At 34.5% G+C, this 14,924-nt stretch overlaps 2 protein-coding genes and 1 long non-coding RNA gene across 9 annotated transcripts; 2 read left to right on the forward strand and 1 right to left on the reverse strand.

Annotated features, from left to right (window-relative positions):
- Positions 1-694: 694 nt before the first annotated feature.
- On the forward strand, positions 695-4,768 carry LOC110817783 (G-type lectin S-receptor-like serine/threonine-protein kinase At4g27290). 4 transcript variants are annotated; one of them, XM_022046460.2, is made up of 8 exons: positions 695-709; positions 1,377-2,858; positions 2,948-3,079; positions 3,226-3,386; positions 3,461-3,671; positions 3,760-4,000; positions 4,075-4,225; positions 4,313-4,768. In XM_022046460.2, exons 2-8 carry the CDS (start codon positions 1,586-1,588, stop codon positions 4,625-4,627), a joined length of 2,484 nt encoding a protein of 827 aa, XP_021902152.1. In that variant the 5' UTR covers positions 695-709; positions 1,377-1,585; the 3' UTR covers positions 4,628-4,768. The 4 variants fall into 4 exon arrangements, with proteins under 4 accessions (XP_021902152.1, XP_088064703.1, XP_021902153.1 ...); XM_088208578.1 differs by lacking the exon at positions 695-709 and having other exon boundaries at positions 1,732-1,874; positions 1,958-2,858; XM_088208577.1 differs by lacking the exon at positions 695-709 and having other exon boundaries at positions 1,121-2,858; positions 2,969-3,079.
- A 977-nt stretch (positions 4,769-5,745) lies between these two features.
- On the forward strand, positions 5,746-9,350 carry LOC110817782 (G-type lectin S-receptor-like serine/threonine-protein kinase At1g11410). Its single transcript, XM_022046459.2, has 7 exons — positions 5,746-7,068; positions 7,173-7,295; positions 7,402-7,598; positions 7,792-8,002; positions 8,097-8,334; positions 8,487-8,637; positions 8,724-9,350. Exons 1-7 carry the CDS (start codon positions 5,790-5,792, stop codon positions 9,030-9,032), a joined length of 2,508 nt encoding a protein of 835 aa, XP_021902151.1. The 5' UTR covers positions 5,746-5,789; the 3' UTR covers positions 9,033-9,350.
- LOC110817784 (uncharacterized) lies at positions 9,247-12,435 on the reverse strand. Of its 4 annotated transcripts, none has more exons than XR_015813719.1 (8): positions 12,141-12,434; positions 11,933-12,055; positions 11,635-11,831; positions 11,265-11,522; positions 10,929-11,167; positions 10,645-10,789; positions 10,215-10,556; positions 9,247-9,435 (listed from the first exon to the last, which is right to left on the reverse strand). It is a non-coding gene; the product is annotated as an uncharacterized LOC110817784 (long non-coding RNA). The 4 variants fall into 4 exon arrangements; XR_015813718.1 differs by having other exon boundaries at positions 11,265-11,531; XR_015813717.1 differs by having other exon boundaries at positions 10,645-10,822; positions 11,265-11,831; positions 12,141-12,435.
- Positions 12,436-14,924: the final 2,489 nt, after the last annotated feature.

The following is a 14,924-nucleotide window of genomic DNA, read 5'->3' on the forward strand; positions in this document are numbered from 1 at the left end:
TATATAACATTACACAAAGATTTTGATATTGAACAATTCCGAAAACGATAATATTCTGATTCAAATACTCTCGGTTGATTGGTATTAGAAAATTATTGGATACGTAATGATAATTGAATTGAATTTTCGTTACGTTACATTAGATTTTCCTGAAGTATCTGATTATATACGTAGATACGTACACACACACATACAATGTTGTGTATATGGATACTTAATCAAGAAACGTATCAAATTCAGGTTAGTAAGGAAAATTGATAGTTTCTTAGTTGGGAGAGATAGAAGTCGGTGAACTCCTTCCTTTCTTTATGGAGGGAGACATGCCTTACCAAACCATCACCAATCATTCATCTAACTACTTTTCATTACTTACATACTGTTTGATAGTTCTTCAACACAATATATATATATATATATAAATTTCAATCGTCTAATTTTTTAATATTTATATAAATTATGAATCGAACCCTTTTTAATAAAGTTAAAATTTTAAAAAATAATGAAAAAATTTGGTAGATAACACAATCTCTTAAAATATTTTTTGATTTTATATAATTGAATATAAATAAATTTAGACGTTTCACGTAATAGAATGAATTTGCTTTACTCGCCATATAAAACTATAAAGACCTAAATATAAGAGAAGCAGAGCTTTACTGCTCAGTTCAAATTGAAGTTAGGCGTGGAGGGACAAAATTTTGACGATATGGTATGTGTTATTTTTAAAATTTCTCTGAATTAATGTATATAAATATATTATTTTAAAAATTTTATATGTGATATATTAATTATGTAACAGAAAAATATATAATTATTGAGTTTTATATAAAGACTCAAATCACATAGTGTTAATAATTTAATTTTGAATTTTTGAAAGTCAGTGGTTCGAGTTCGAGAGATTGTTTCGAATTCAAGATTCATTATCCTACAATGGGCTAGACGACAATTATGTTTTCTACATGCTGACTGTTCGATAATCCTATGAGAATTTGTTTTATTGTGTTAACTATTCAGAGAAATCCAAATTAGACTATTGTTTTCAAATATGAAAATCTACACTGAAATGACATGATTGTGATGTAACTATTAAAGAATAATAGAAAAGAAAAATGGAGGCATCTGCAAATTTTATTCATCTTGTGACCTTCCAGGTTGGCCTCATATTTTCATGGATTGCCATCTGGTTATGTAAGAATGGCAGAAGGGTGACGAGAGCAAAAGTTTCTTCTTTTTTTTCTTCCAATAATCATTTCATAATTCATTAACTTGCAGAAATTCTACTGGTTTGATAAATTTTATATGTTTTTATGCATAGGAATTATCAGTGCTTCACCTTTTTATAATAGTATAAAGGTTTTCTTTTTGGAATCTGTTAGGCTGCTCTGTAGACTGAGGACTGAGGGGAAAAAGCTAAGTGGAACTGGGGCCATGACATTCAACTACTCCGCACTAGAAAGTCTTTTCAAATCCTTTTCCAGTCAATTTCCATGTCTGGACTGTTCATTCAAACTTCAAGGTTTCACACAGGAGGGAAAACTTGTCTTTATTTTTGCAGAACAGAAATGGAAGATCATCAAGAAGCCTCATGGGGATTAGTCTTCTGTTTCTTGCACTTTGCTTCACTCTTTTGTCTTTGTTTACCAACCGTTTGGTTGGAGTAGACACCATATCACCCACTCAACCAATCAATGATAATCAGATAATAGTCTCAAAGGATCAGAAATTCGAACTAGGCTTTTTCAATGCAGGAGATTCGTTTGATCGGTTTCTAGGAATTTGGTACAAGAACATTCCTGTTAACACTATTGTTTGGGTTGCCAACAGAGAGCAGCCACTTAGAAACTCCTCTGGAATCTTGAAACTTGATGATTCTGGTAAGTTGGTCCTTCTCAATCAGTCAGGAAATGTAATCTGGTTTTCAAACTCATCTCGAGCACTAAAAAATCCTGTGGCACAGCTGCTGGATTCAGGGAATTTGGTTCTGAAAGAAGCTGGGAATCACAATGCTAAAGATTATACATGGCAGAGCTTTGATTATCCTTCAGACACCTTATTGCCTGGCATGAAGCTTGGATGGAACTGGAAAACTGGCTTGAATGTATCCTTAAGATCATGGAAGAACTTAGATGATCCCTCTCCTGGTGAGTACACTTACAGTGTGGATCCTTCCGGACTTCCTCAGCTCGTTCTTCGGAAGGGATCGAATGTGCAATTCAGGAGTGGACCTTGGTACGGAACAGGGTTTAGCGGTGCTCCAACTCTGATTGGGAACCCAGTTTTTGTGCCAATTTTTGTGTCAAATGATGATGAAGTGTACTATTCATATCAGACTACTGGAAATGTCATCTCCAGGTTTGTAGTGAGTCATGCTGGGTCTGTCCAGCACCTTTCATGGAATGCTCGACGAACCACTTGGCATTTATTGTTCACAGTTCAGGGAGATCGCTGTGATACTTACGATCTATGTGGTGTTTATGGTAGTTGCAATATCGATAGAACTCCAAATTGCGAGTGTCTGGAAGGATTTGACCCCAAATCATCCAGAGACTGGGATATGCTTGATTGGTCTGGTGGATGTGTTCGAAAAGATCCTCTTGTTTGTGGACAAGGAGATGGCTTCTTGAAATTTACAGGGCTGAAACTGCCAGAATCTTCTCAGTTTCGGGTGAATGTAAGTATGAGTATCAAAGATTGCAGGACACTATGCTTGGATAGTTGTTCCTGCACAGCTTATGCTGAGCTGGATATCAGTGGTAATAGCAGTGAATGTGCAACCTGGTTTGGAGATTTGATCGATATCAGACGGGTGGGGGAATATGGGCAAGATCTTTATGTAAGAGTAGCAGCTTCTTCACTAGGTGAGAAATTCTCAAGCTTCTTGCTTTGCTGTTCAGTTTTCTGTCCATAGTAACTCGATGTACTATAATTTTTCTTTCTCGGTTATAAGGACGTCCGAATCCTGGTGAAGGTACGAAGCGAAAGGAAATGGTGATTGTTATCACCATATCAATGGCTGCAATACTTACCATCTTGGCTTCTGTTGGCTTGTTCTTGTTCTTGAAGAAGCAAGGAAGAAAAGGTAAAACCCATATCAATCTAGTACTTTCTTGTGATGTTACTGATATAGAGCTATTCCAATTTTTCTATAATTATTTTACATATTTTTTATAGAACATAATTCAATTTACTTTTTCATCATTGTTACTTGGTTCTTCTTATAAATAGGAAAATACCAAGAGAAGAATCAAGTTAGCATGAGCAGAATTGAAGATCAGGAAGAAGACCTTGAACTCCCACTGTTTGAACTGCCTGCAATCATGGTTGCCACTAACAACTTCTCCCCATCAAATAAAATTGGGGAAGGTGGATTTGGCCCTGTATACAAGGTAAGCTTCGACTTTACACCTCAATTCCAGGTCGAATTTTTCATTTGTAGAATAATATTATTAATGGTTTGCAGGGGGTGCTACAATCCGGACAAGAAGTAGCAGTAAAAAGGCAAGGAGAGTTTTCAGGACAAGGACTTCAAGAATTCAAGAACGAAGTGATTTTCATCTCAAAGCTTCAGCACCGGAATCTGGTAAAACTTCTAGGCTGTTGTATTCAAGGAGAAGAACGAGTGTTAATCTATGAGTACATGGCAAACCGAAGCTTGGACTCTGTAATCTTTGGTTGGTATCTCATCTTTTCCTTCATGTACTTCCTTGATAAGTAACACTGAAACTATTTCCTAAGCTATCTTGATTTGCACAATTGAAGCAGATGAAACAAGACGCTATATGCTTAATTGGAAAAAGAGACTAGATATAATCATTGGAATAGCTCGAGGACTTCTTTATCTCCATCGAGATTCAAGACTCAGAATCATCCACAGGGATCTCAAAGCCAGTAATGTTCTATTAGACAATGATATGAACCCAAAAATTTCTGATTTTGGGATGGCAAGAATGTTTGGTAGTGACCAGACTGAAGCAAACACAAAGAGGGTAGTTGGAACCTAGTGAGTATTTGTGTTTATTTACAAAGTTTGATATAAATTTAGTGCTGAAAAAAACATTACCTTGATGGATGCAGTGGTTACATGCCTCCGGAATATGCAATAGATGGAAACTTCTCGCTAAAATCTGATGTCTTCAGCTTCGGTGTTATACTGCTGGAGATCATAAGTGGGAAGAAAAACCGGGGATTTTTCCATCCAGACCATAAATTCAACCTTCTGGGGCATGTAAGGGCACATAGTTTAGATTAATCCTGCTTAGTTTCTGATCATTGTTTGGTATAATCCTCTTACACAAAATTGATTCTACAATAGGCGTGGAAGCTATTTAACGAGGGAAAGGCCCGGGAACTAGTAGACAAATCGCTGGAAAATGATCAAGTTCCTGAATCTGAGGTAATAAGGTGTATACAAGTAGGTCTGTTTTGTGTCCAACAAAGGCCAGAAGATAGGCCAACAATGCAGTCTGTGCTATCAATGCTTGATAGTGAGACAGTTTTTTCGCAACCTGATCAACCAGGAAGACCAGGATTTTATGCTGAGAGATGTCTTTCAGAGGTAACGGACTCATCATCTATCGGAAAGCTCATGTCCAACGAGATGACTGTTACGCTGGTGGAGGGTCGATAACAGTTCTGTGAATTTTGTACTGATGAGTACTGACAAATCAGATTTTATCTACTTAATGATATCTAGTCCTCCTTCGGAAGTAATGTACATTATGAAGAAAATGTATAAATCTAATAATATATTTGTTAGTTTGATATAGAACTCTATTGATATCTGCTTAGTTATAATATAATCGTAAATTCACATAAGACATAATTATAAATTAGAGTCAAGTCTCGAGAACCTTGAGCACGATATAATACAAAAGACGACACGAGCTTATTGAGTAAAAAGCACTCAAGAGTAAGCGTGATGAAAACCAGAACAGAGTCTTGTATAATGATAAGGACAAGACTCAACTATATTTTAGACCAAGTCTAGAAACAAATTAGCAAGGGCTGACAAAGAAGTGAAAGTTTCTACTAGTCCTTATCAAAGCTAATAATTGTGAAGGACTTTGTCAAAATGGAAAGCATGGAGGTGGTGGTTTCACACTTCACCATGAATTAATTATCTCATGGTTTTCATTTAGTTCTCAGATTTCTCTAAGATAAATTTGCAGGTTTTCAGTCGTTAAGAATTTTTTGATTTTTTTTCTTAATAAATAAAAGGCTAAATAAATTTACAACTGTATATTAACATATATGAATATAGAAAATAAAAAAATTCCTCAAAGATTATCCGATTTTGACGTTAATTAACTGAATTGAGAGTCTCACATTTAAGATTTGAATGATTGCATTCTCAATTGCCTTTACACACACGCACATATATATATATATATATTTATTAGGAGCATTAATTGTGTTGAATATCTGATATATTCATTTCTTTGTAATACATTATGGTAGTTTGTGGTGCCAAGACATCATAAAGCATCTAACATCACAGGAGTTTTACTGTTTAGTTTATACCATATAATTCAAGAAGCCCCCAATAAAATCTTTAACCTGGTAAAAAGCAAATCTCAGAAACATGGTTTCATGAGGAAGATGAAACAGTCAAACAGATTAAGGTTACGGAGTCTTTATCAGAAGCAATTAGAGCTGGACACCACTCGGTAGCTACCTCTTGATATTTGTATTTATTGTCCCCAACTGTACTAACCAACCATATTATAAAAGCAGAAAAAATTAAAAGCATATCAATCCGCATATGATCTCAAAATGATCTTAAACCGGCCATGGAACCTGTAAAAGGGTTACTATTCACATGGTTTCTTTTCCTTCTTTTTCACTCGTCTCTTTCCATTGACACCATTAGAGCAAACCTACCCATCAATGATGGGGACTTGATAGTCTCCAAAAGAGAAAGATTCGTTCTTGGATTCTTCACTCCTGGTAATTCTAACAACAGATATGTTGGTATCTGGTATTATCCAGTTTCAGAGCAAACTGTGGTGTGGGTTGCGAATAGAGACAACCCCATTAATGATACCTCAGGGACAATCTCCATTGACGATCATGGCAATCTTGTGGTGTATAAAAGAAATGGAACACTACCTGTCTGGTCTACAAATTCTACTCTCACGGCCAAGAAGAGTAATTCTGTCGCTCAGCTTTTGGATTCTGGAAATCTTCTTCTTCTTGACAATTTAACAGGAGAGGTTTTATGGCAGAGTTTCGATCATCCTACGCATTGCATGCTTCCATTTATGAAACTCGGGTTGACCCGAACGACAGGTATGAACCGATTCCTAACTTCTTGGAAGTCTCCGGATGATCCCGGAACAGGAAACTACTCCTACCGGATAAACCCAGATGGGTTTCCTCAATTGATGCTGTACAAAGGTTCAGTACCCATATGGCGAACCGGGTCATGGACCGGGCAGAGATGGAGCGGTGTACCCGAAATGACTCGTAGTTATATCTTCAATACTAGCTTTATAAACAACCCAGATGAGATATCAATCACGTATGGTGTAACTAACGATTCAATCATAACAAGAATGGTATTGAACGAGACTGGATTGCAGCAACGGTTTACATGGAATGATCGGGTCGGTAGATGGATCGGTTTCTGGTCCGCCCCGAAAGAGGAGTGTGACTTTTACCAGCATTGTGGTCCGAACAGTAATTGTGAACCGTTTCCGGAGAAATTTGAGTGCACGTGCTTACCCGGGTTCGAACCCAGGTTACCACAAGAATGGTTCTTGAGGGACGGGTCGGGCGGGTGCGTACGGAACCGTGGAGCATCCACGTGTCGAAGTGGAGAAGGGTTCGTGAGGTTGTCGCGTGTGAAGGTACCCGACACGTCATTCGCACGTGCGGACTTGAATTTGGGATTGAAAGAGTGCGAGCAGAGGTGTTTGAGTAATTGTTCATGTGTGGCTTTCTCAAGTGCTTATTATGAAAGTAATGGAGGGACAGGTTGCCTGACATGGTATGGAAATTTGCTGGATGCAAGAACTTATCAAGCTGCAGGACAAGATTTTTATGTCCGTGTAGACGCAGCTGAATTGGGTATATACATATATACATACATATATATATGTAGATATAGAACATTTGCTTATATAGTTTATGTAGCACATAAGATCAATTGTTTTCTCATCGATTACTTTTAGCTCGTTGGAGGAAGAATGATTCACTAGGGAAGAAGAAGATTATTGCGATTGTATTAGCTTGTGTTGCTGGAATATGTGTTATAGCTGGTTCGGGGTACTGTTTGGTAAGAAGGAAAATGAGAGGTACTGGTTAATAATTTTGATCTTTTCTTGTTTTTACCGATTAAATATTCAGCAGAATATATGTACATGTGTGTATGTATATAAGTACGTGTTGATTGATTTTCAGAGAAGAGAAGGATGGCGGAATTCCCTTTCAGTTTAACCACGGGTTCAGCATACTTAGACGACAGTGCAAATGAGCTCGAAGATAGCAGACAAAACAGAGATTTACCTTTCTTTGATCTCGCCACCATAGCCAAATCCACCAATAATTTCTCCATTGATAACAAACTTGGTGAAGGAGGTTTCGGTTCTGTTTATAAGGTAATGTTTATTATTTTCTGTATATATAAATGATAAAATTAAGAATAATGGATCACTTTTAACAACTAAATTATAAGAACTTAGGCTGTGTTTTAGGGTTTTATAATTGCATTAATGATAGAGATGGATTGTTGAAGGTAATGCAGGACTGGATTTGCTTGATTTAAAGGATGATTAATTGAATGTTATTCAGGGTGTTCTACAAAATGGAAAAGAAATAGCAGTGAAGAGATTGTCAAAGCACTCTGGACAAGGAGTTGAGGAATTCAAGAATGAGATTACTTTGATTGCAAAACTGCAACACAGGAATCTGGTAAGGATTCTTGGTTGCTGCATTGAAGGATCAGAGAAGATGTTAATCTATGAGTATTTGCCAAACAAGAGCTTGGACTCTCTTATATTTGGTATTTGATCTCATATTTTTGCCACAGATGTACAAGTACTATAGAATTTATGGATCAATGACTTGCTTTTTTGTTTTTTCAACAAAAAATCCAGATAAAACAAAAGGATCACAGCTAGATTGGAATAAACGGTTTGAGATTATTTGTGGTACTGCTCGGGGAATCTTGTATCTTCATCAAGATTCAAGACTGAGAATCATCCATAGAGATCTCAAGGCCAGTAATGTCCTACTAGATGCATCACTGAACCCAAAAATATCAGATTTTGGTATGGCAAGAATCTTCGGAGGAGACCAAGTTGAGGGGAATACAAAACGTGTTGTTGGAACATAGTAAGTACTCTCTGGACTGCACAGTCCATTTCTATTATAATTTTTATCTGGTAACATAATTATTATAGTTAGAAGTGCCTAACAAATACATAATTAATTTGCAAATTTTTATATTTTGCGCTGCTAATATCACGTGCCCTGTGCTCTTGCAGCGGCTATATGTCACCAGAATATGCGATGGAGGGTTTATTTTCAATAAAATCTGATGTATACAGTTTCGGTGTATTACTTCTAGAGATCATTTCTGGTCTAAAGAACAGCAGTTACTATAGTGAAAGTCGCGCAGCAAATTTAGTTGGACATGTAAGCTGATTTATCAATTTATTTCATCTGGCTGCAATATATTTCTATTTGATGTGTTAAACACCTACATATATGTCTATTCATAGGTTTGGGATCTGTGGAAAGAAGGAAGAGCAATGGAGATAGTTGATAAGTCATTATGTGAGTCCAGTAGAGATATGGAGATTCTGAGGTGCATCCAAATAGGGCTGCTGTGCGTGCAAGAACATGCAGGAGATAGACCAACAATGTCAACAGTTGTGTTCATGTTGGGGAATGATGCAGCTGCTCTGCCTTCTCCTAAACAGCCTGCTTTTATCTTGAAGAAAATCCAACAGGGAGATGATGTATCTTCTAGCCAAGGAGCTGGTAGCTCTGTAAATGAAGTTACTCTTACTTTGGTTCAGGGTCGATAGGAAAGAAACATTTCCAGGGAAAGAAATAGAATGTGGTAGGCTTCTTTAGTTGGGATGGGGTAGCTAAAATCTGACATAAAAACAAATCAATAAAAAGATCCAAGCAGAAGAATAAGATATTCAGGGGAGCCAAGGACCTTCTAGCCAGGGAGCTGGTAGCTCTGTAAATGAAGTCACTCGTTACTTTGGTTAGGAAGGAACATTCCCGGCAAAAGAAATAGAAAGATAGGCTTTCAGAATTTGATAGTTAAAATCTGTACATAGAAGCAAATCAATAAAATAAAAAATCCAAGTAGAATAATTAGATGTTTCTGTTTATTCTCTCTTTCTAGCCTTGTTCTTCTTCATCTTCTTCATTGTTCTGCTCTTCTTCTTCAGAAATTTCAATGAAGATCAGAGCATCCTGACACAAAGTCATACACCAAGATCATTAGTGTTATCAGGTTGCGCTATGATGCTGAGTTAAGGGTGTGTGTATATATATGTATATATATATATATATAAGATTAGAATGTGAGTGTAAATATGAGAAAAGATAATCGGCAGGGAAGATGATGATTGTGATATAATATACGTATAACAGTTTAATGTAATCATAAGTGGCAGTGGAAGTTCATAACTTGCAGCAAAACTGAATTAGGAAACCAATTAAATACAGAAATTAGTATAAGTAGTTGAAAATTATGCAAAATATTGTATAATTATGAAACAGGTTATAATAGTGCATATGGGGAAAAATTATTCTTCCTCGATGTTACATAAAATGGAATTTTTATCAAAAAATTTTATATCAAAAGAGCACATGAGAAAATTCTAATTGTCTCCGTATACGTTAATGACATGATAATAATAGAAGAAGATCCTGAACTCATTTAATAATTTAAAGTTCAAATGAAGAAAGTTTTCAAAATGATAGATTTAGAACTGATTCAAAATATTTTTGGGTATGGAAGTGGAGTAATCGAGAAATGACATTTTCATATGCAATAGAAATATCGAAGAAATTTCACGTGATATATTGCAAGTCTTTGAGGGTATTCCGACATTTATATATAAAAAAATTGAGTAAAGAAGTTGATAGAAAGAATGTTGATGAAAGTTAATATTATGTTTGTTACGAGTATTTTTCTTATTGATTTACTTCTATATCGAATTTTAATTATTCCAATTAAAGAAACTTACTATTCTACTCATTTAACCGGGAATGTTCCTTTTCTAGCGACCTTGAGTCAAAGTAAGAATGACTTCATTTACCGAGCCACCAGCTTCTCGGCTAGAAGATCCATCATCTCCCTGTTGGATTTTCTGCAAGATAAAAGCAGGCTGTTTAGGAGAAGGCAGAGCAGCTGCATCATTCCCCAGCATGAACACAACTGTTGACATTGTTGGTCTATCTCCTGCATGTTCTTACACGCACAGAAGTCCTATTTGGATGCACCTCAGAATCTCCATATCCCTACTAGACTCACATAATGACTTATCAACTCTCTCCATTGCTCTTCCTTCTTTCCACAGATCCCAAACCTATACATAAGACATATATGTAGGTGTTTTAACACATCAAATAGAAATATATTGCAGCCAGGTGAAATCAATTGATAACTCAGCTTACATGTCCAACTAAATTTGACTGCTGTTCTTTAGACCAGAAATGATCTCTAGAAGTAATATGCCCAAACTGTATACATCAGATTTTATTGAAAATAAACCCTCCATCTCGTATTCTGGTGACATGTAGTCGCTCCAAGAGCACAATTCTGTTATATTACATGTACAGAATATAAAAAGATCTGCAGATTATTTATGTACTTATTAGGCAATTCTAACTATAACAGTTATGTTAAGAGATAAAAAATTATAATAGAAATGGACTGGTGCTCTCCAAAGAGTACTTACTATGTTCCAACCACACGTTTCGAATTCCACTCAACTTGGTCTCCTCCGAATATTCTTGTCATTACCGAAATCTGAAATTTTCAGATTCAGCGATGCATCTAGCAGAACGTTACTAGTCTTGAGATCTCTACGGATTATTCTCAGTATTGAATCTTGATGAAGATACAAGATTCCCTGAGCAATACCGCAAGTAATCTCAAACCGTTTATTCCAATCTAGCCGTGACCCTTTTGTTTCATCTGGATTTTTTTGTTGAAAAAAACAAAAAAAGCAAGTTATTGATCAACAAATTCTATGGTGCTTGCACATGTGTGGCAAGAATATAAGATCAAATACCAAATATAAGAGAGTCCAAGCTCTTGTCTGGCAAATACTCATAGATTAACATCTTCTCTGATGCTTCAGTGCAGCAACCAAGAAGCCTTACCAAATTCCTGTGTTGAAGTTTTGCAATCAAAGCAACCTCATTCTTGAATTCCTTAACTCCTTGTCCGGAGTGCTTTGACAATCTCCTCACTGCTATTTCCTTTCCATTTTGTCGAACACCCTTAATAACATTCAATTAATCATCCTTTAAATCAAGCAAATCCAATCCTGCATTACCTTCAACAATCCATCTCTATCATTAATGCAAGTATAAAACTCCAGAAGACAGCCTAAGTTTTTAGTTTTATCATTTATGTACACAGAAAATAATAAACATCACCTTATAGACAGAACCGAAAGACCCTTCGCCAAGTTTGTTATCAATGGAGAAATTATTTGTGGGTTTGGCTAAGGTGGTGAGATCAAACAAGGGGAAATCTCTGTTTTGTCTACTAACTTCGAGCTCTTTTTCACAATCGTCTAAGTATGCTGAACCCAGGGTAAAACTGAAAGGGAATTCCATCATCCTTCTCTTCTCTGAAATCAATGAACACGTACTTATATATATATATATATGTATTCTCTGGTTAATATTTAATAGACAAAAACAATAAGAGATCAAAATTATCAACCAGTACCTCTCATTTTCCTTCTTACCAAACAGTACCCGGAACCAGCTACGACACCTATTCCAGCAACACAAGCTAATACAATCACAATGATCTTCTTCTTCCCAAGTGAATCATTCTTCCTCCAACGAGCTAAAAGTAATTGACGAGAAAACAAGTGATCTTATACGCTATATAAACTATATAAGCAAATGTTCTATATCTTACACATGTATACCTAATTCAACTGCGTCTACACGGACGTAAAAATCTTGTCCAGCGGCTTGATAAGTTCCTGCATCCAGCAAAACTCCATGCCATGTCGAGGATCGGCAATTAGTTAACGAAGCTTTTAATGTGCCTTGGTTGCCAACAAAAAAGTCCAACTGAAATCAAATATTATAATCTTTCAGCAGTGACAATTTCTAAGAACTCAATGCGTGTATGCATACATACATATAAAACATAGAATGTTGGTGTAAACATAAGAAAGGACAGCGGCAGGGAAGATGATGATTGTGATATAATACATATATATGCGTGTATATATATATATATATATATGTAGCAGTTATTGTAATAAAAAGTGGTGGTGGAACTCGATAACTTGCAAAACTGAAACAGAAAACGAATTAGATACAGAAATTAATACAAGTACGTGAAATTGATGAAAAATATTGTATAATTATGAAACAGTTCTTCCATACTCACTTGAATCTAATCATATCTCAAAGGTAAAGTAAAACTTCAAAAGAAATCAGGAAAAACTATAAGAAAATTATACGTAAATTAATTAGTTCAAACGCATGTAATAATGTACGTGGGTAAAAACTATTTTTTTTTTTTCCCGCTATGACATAAAATGGAATTTTTCATCAAAAATCTTATAAGTAATCATTTAAAATTAATAAAATAAATTTATTAAATTAATTTTATTTTACGTGATTCTATATTGTGCCTACATTAATAATAAATTAATTTATAAAAAAATTATGAGTTAAATTTTTTTTAAATATATAAAAAAAAATTTTAATGATAATTATAAAATTTTTTAAGATAAATACAAAATATCTCTATCAATGTTTCAAAATTCAACCAATATATATATATATATGTGTGTGTGTGTGTGTTTGAGGATGTGTATAGAATTAGCCAAATTAATAAGAGACATTTGTATTGTATCACATACCTATATAAACTGCCATACACGTGGCAATCCTCATTGATCACGTTCACTATTTTTTATCACAATTATTATATTAATATTTATTTATTTATTTTTAATTTTATAATAAAAGTCGGACCCATTTTCTATTCTTTTCGAGCACGTCAACTCGTAATATTATAATTTTTTTTTTGTTTTTTTTTTAATAATAAACTAAACGAGAGGTTGAGATTATTTCAATTGTCTCGTCCGCCTGTTACTCTCTACGTTTTGTATGCGTGTGTGTATGTATACCCATATATATATATAGCAGACATATATGTATATGTATATGTATGTTATTTCTCTTGAACTACACATCACATCTAACCCGTCTCTCTTTTGACAGCTTCTCATCCTCATGTCTTACTTTTATGTGATCTTCAAAATTTAAATCCGTAGTTATAATGTATACAAACCATCTCTAACCTCAACTTTCAAGATTACGTAATATATACATATAAAGGGGAATGTGTGTGTGTATATATATATAGATATAGATATATATAGATATGGGTTAGGATCATACACTTTTCAGGATACCATAGTTGCCTAATTATCAAAGCTTAGTTAATGTTGGAGTTATTGTAGTAGTCATAAGTGGTCCAAGCTACTTTCTTCAATCACGGGTTAATGGAAGTTCAAAGACAAACATATGTCTTCTCACCCACTTTTCCCAATTAAATTAAAAACAAAGTTATGAATTTCTAATTGCCAAATAATCATTATATATATATATATAATCATATGTTATTTATATCTGTTAAATTGAGATAATTAAATTATATTTATAAGTAAAAATAAACATTTAAGAATGATTAAGTTATTCTTACAAAAAAAAAAAAATTAATGTGTATATTTAATTGATATTATTTTTAAGTATTTTATTTCAAAATTTAGTTTATAACAATTTTTTAGAAAAAATAAATAATGGATTCATTTGATAACAAGTTTAATTTATTAAAATTTACTCAAATTCGACCTAATATATATATATTTATGTAACTACGAATACACAAATATATATATAACGAATAAGATATTTATACAAGAATCGAGTTAAATGCAGACTAAATAATCTTTAAATTTAATATATATTAGAAAATAAAAATAAAAAAATTTAAACCCATCTAAAATTTCGAAAAAGTTTGAAGTTATATGTTATAGATTCGTATTAATTTCGAGTTTGATTAAACACGACGCAAATCCGACCCGTTGTCGATGCTAATTATATGTTTTATAAAATAAAAATTAAAAAAAAAACAAAGGGTGTAGGAACTAACTAGCAACATTGTCAATAACAATTTGTAGAGTGTGCGGTGGGAACATAAGATTTTCCAAAAGAGGAGAAACGTGTCATCATATAACTGTCTAGCCGGCCATATTTTTTTTGACTTTTTAAACCGGTTTGACTCGACAATAACTACTGTTTCCAACAAGGGTGTTATAGTAATTTCAACTAATCCAATCACTCGTGATTACGACCTACCTCCCCACCCCGTCACCCTAGACTTTTTTCCCGTGAAAGTCACTGCTAACCCCTCGACTCTTTTTATTTTTAAATTTTTAGATGGCAATTAACCGTTATGAAATTAAAAGGTGAGTTTCCGAAAATGCCCCTGGAAGGCTATTCTTGTCATTAACGAAAAAGTTGAGAGAATGATGAGTTTCCCTCTTTGAAAAGGAAGACTGATAACGTTGCAAAAGTAACTCAGTGACCGTGAATTACGAAAATAACCTTAGGTAGTTGGTAGTTAAAATTCATTTTTTTTTAATCAAAAAATAAAAAAATTCAGATTTTAGGCAGTTGGTAGTTAA

Source organism: Carica papaya, chromosome 7 (genome assembly GCF_054855325.1).
Source record: "Carica papaya isolate Zhongbai chromosome 7, ASM5485532v1, whole genome shotgun sequence".
Classification (NCBI taxonomy): domain Eukaryota; kingdom Viridiplantae; phylum Streptophyta; class Magnoliopsida; order Brassicales; family Caricaceae; genus Carica; species Carica papaya.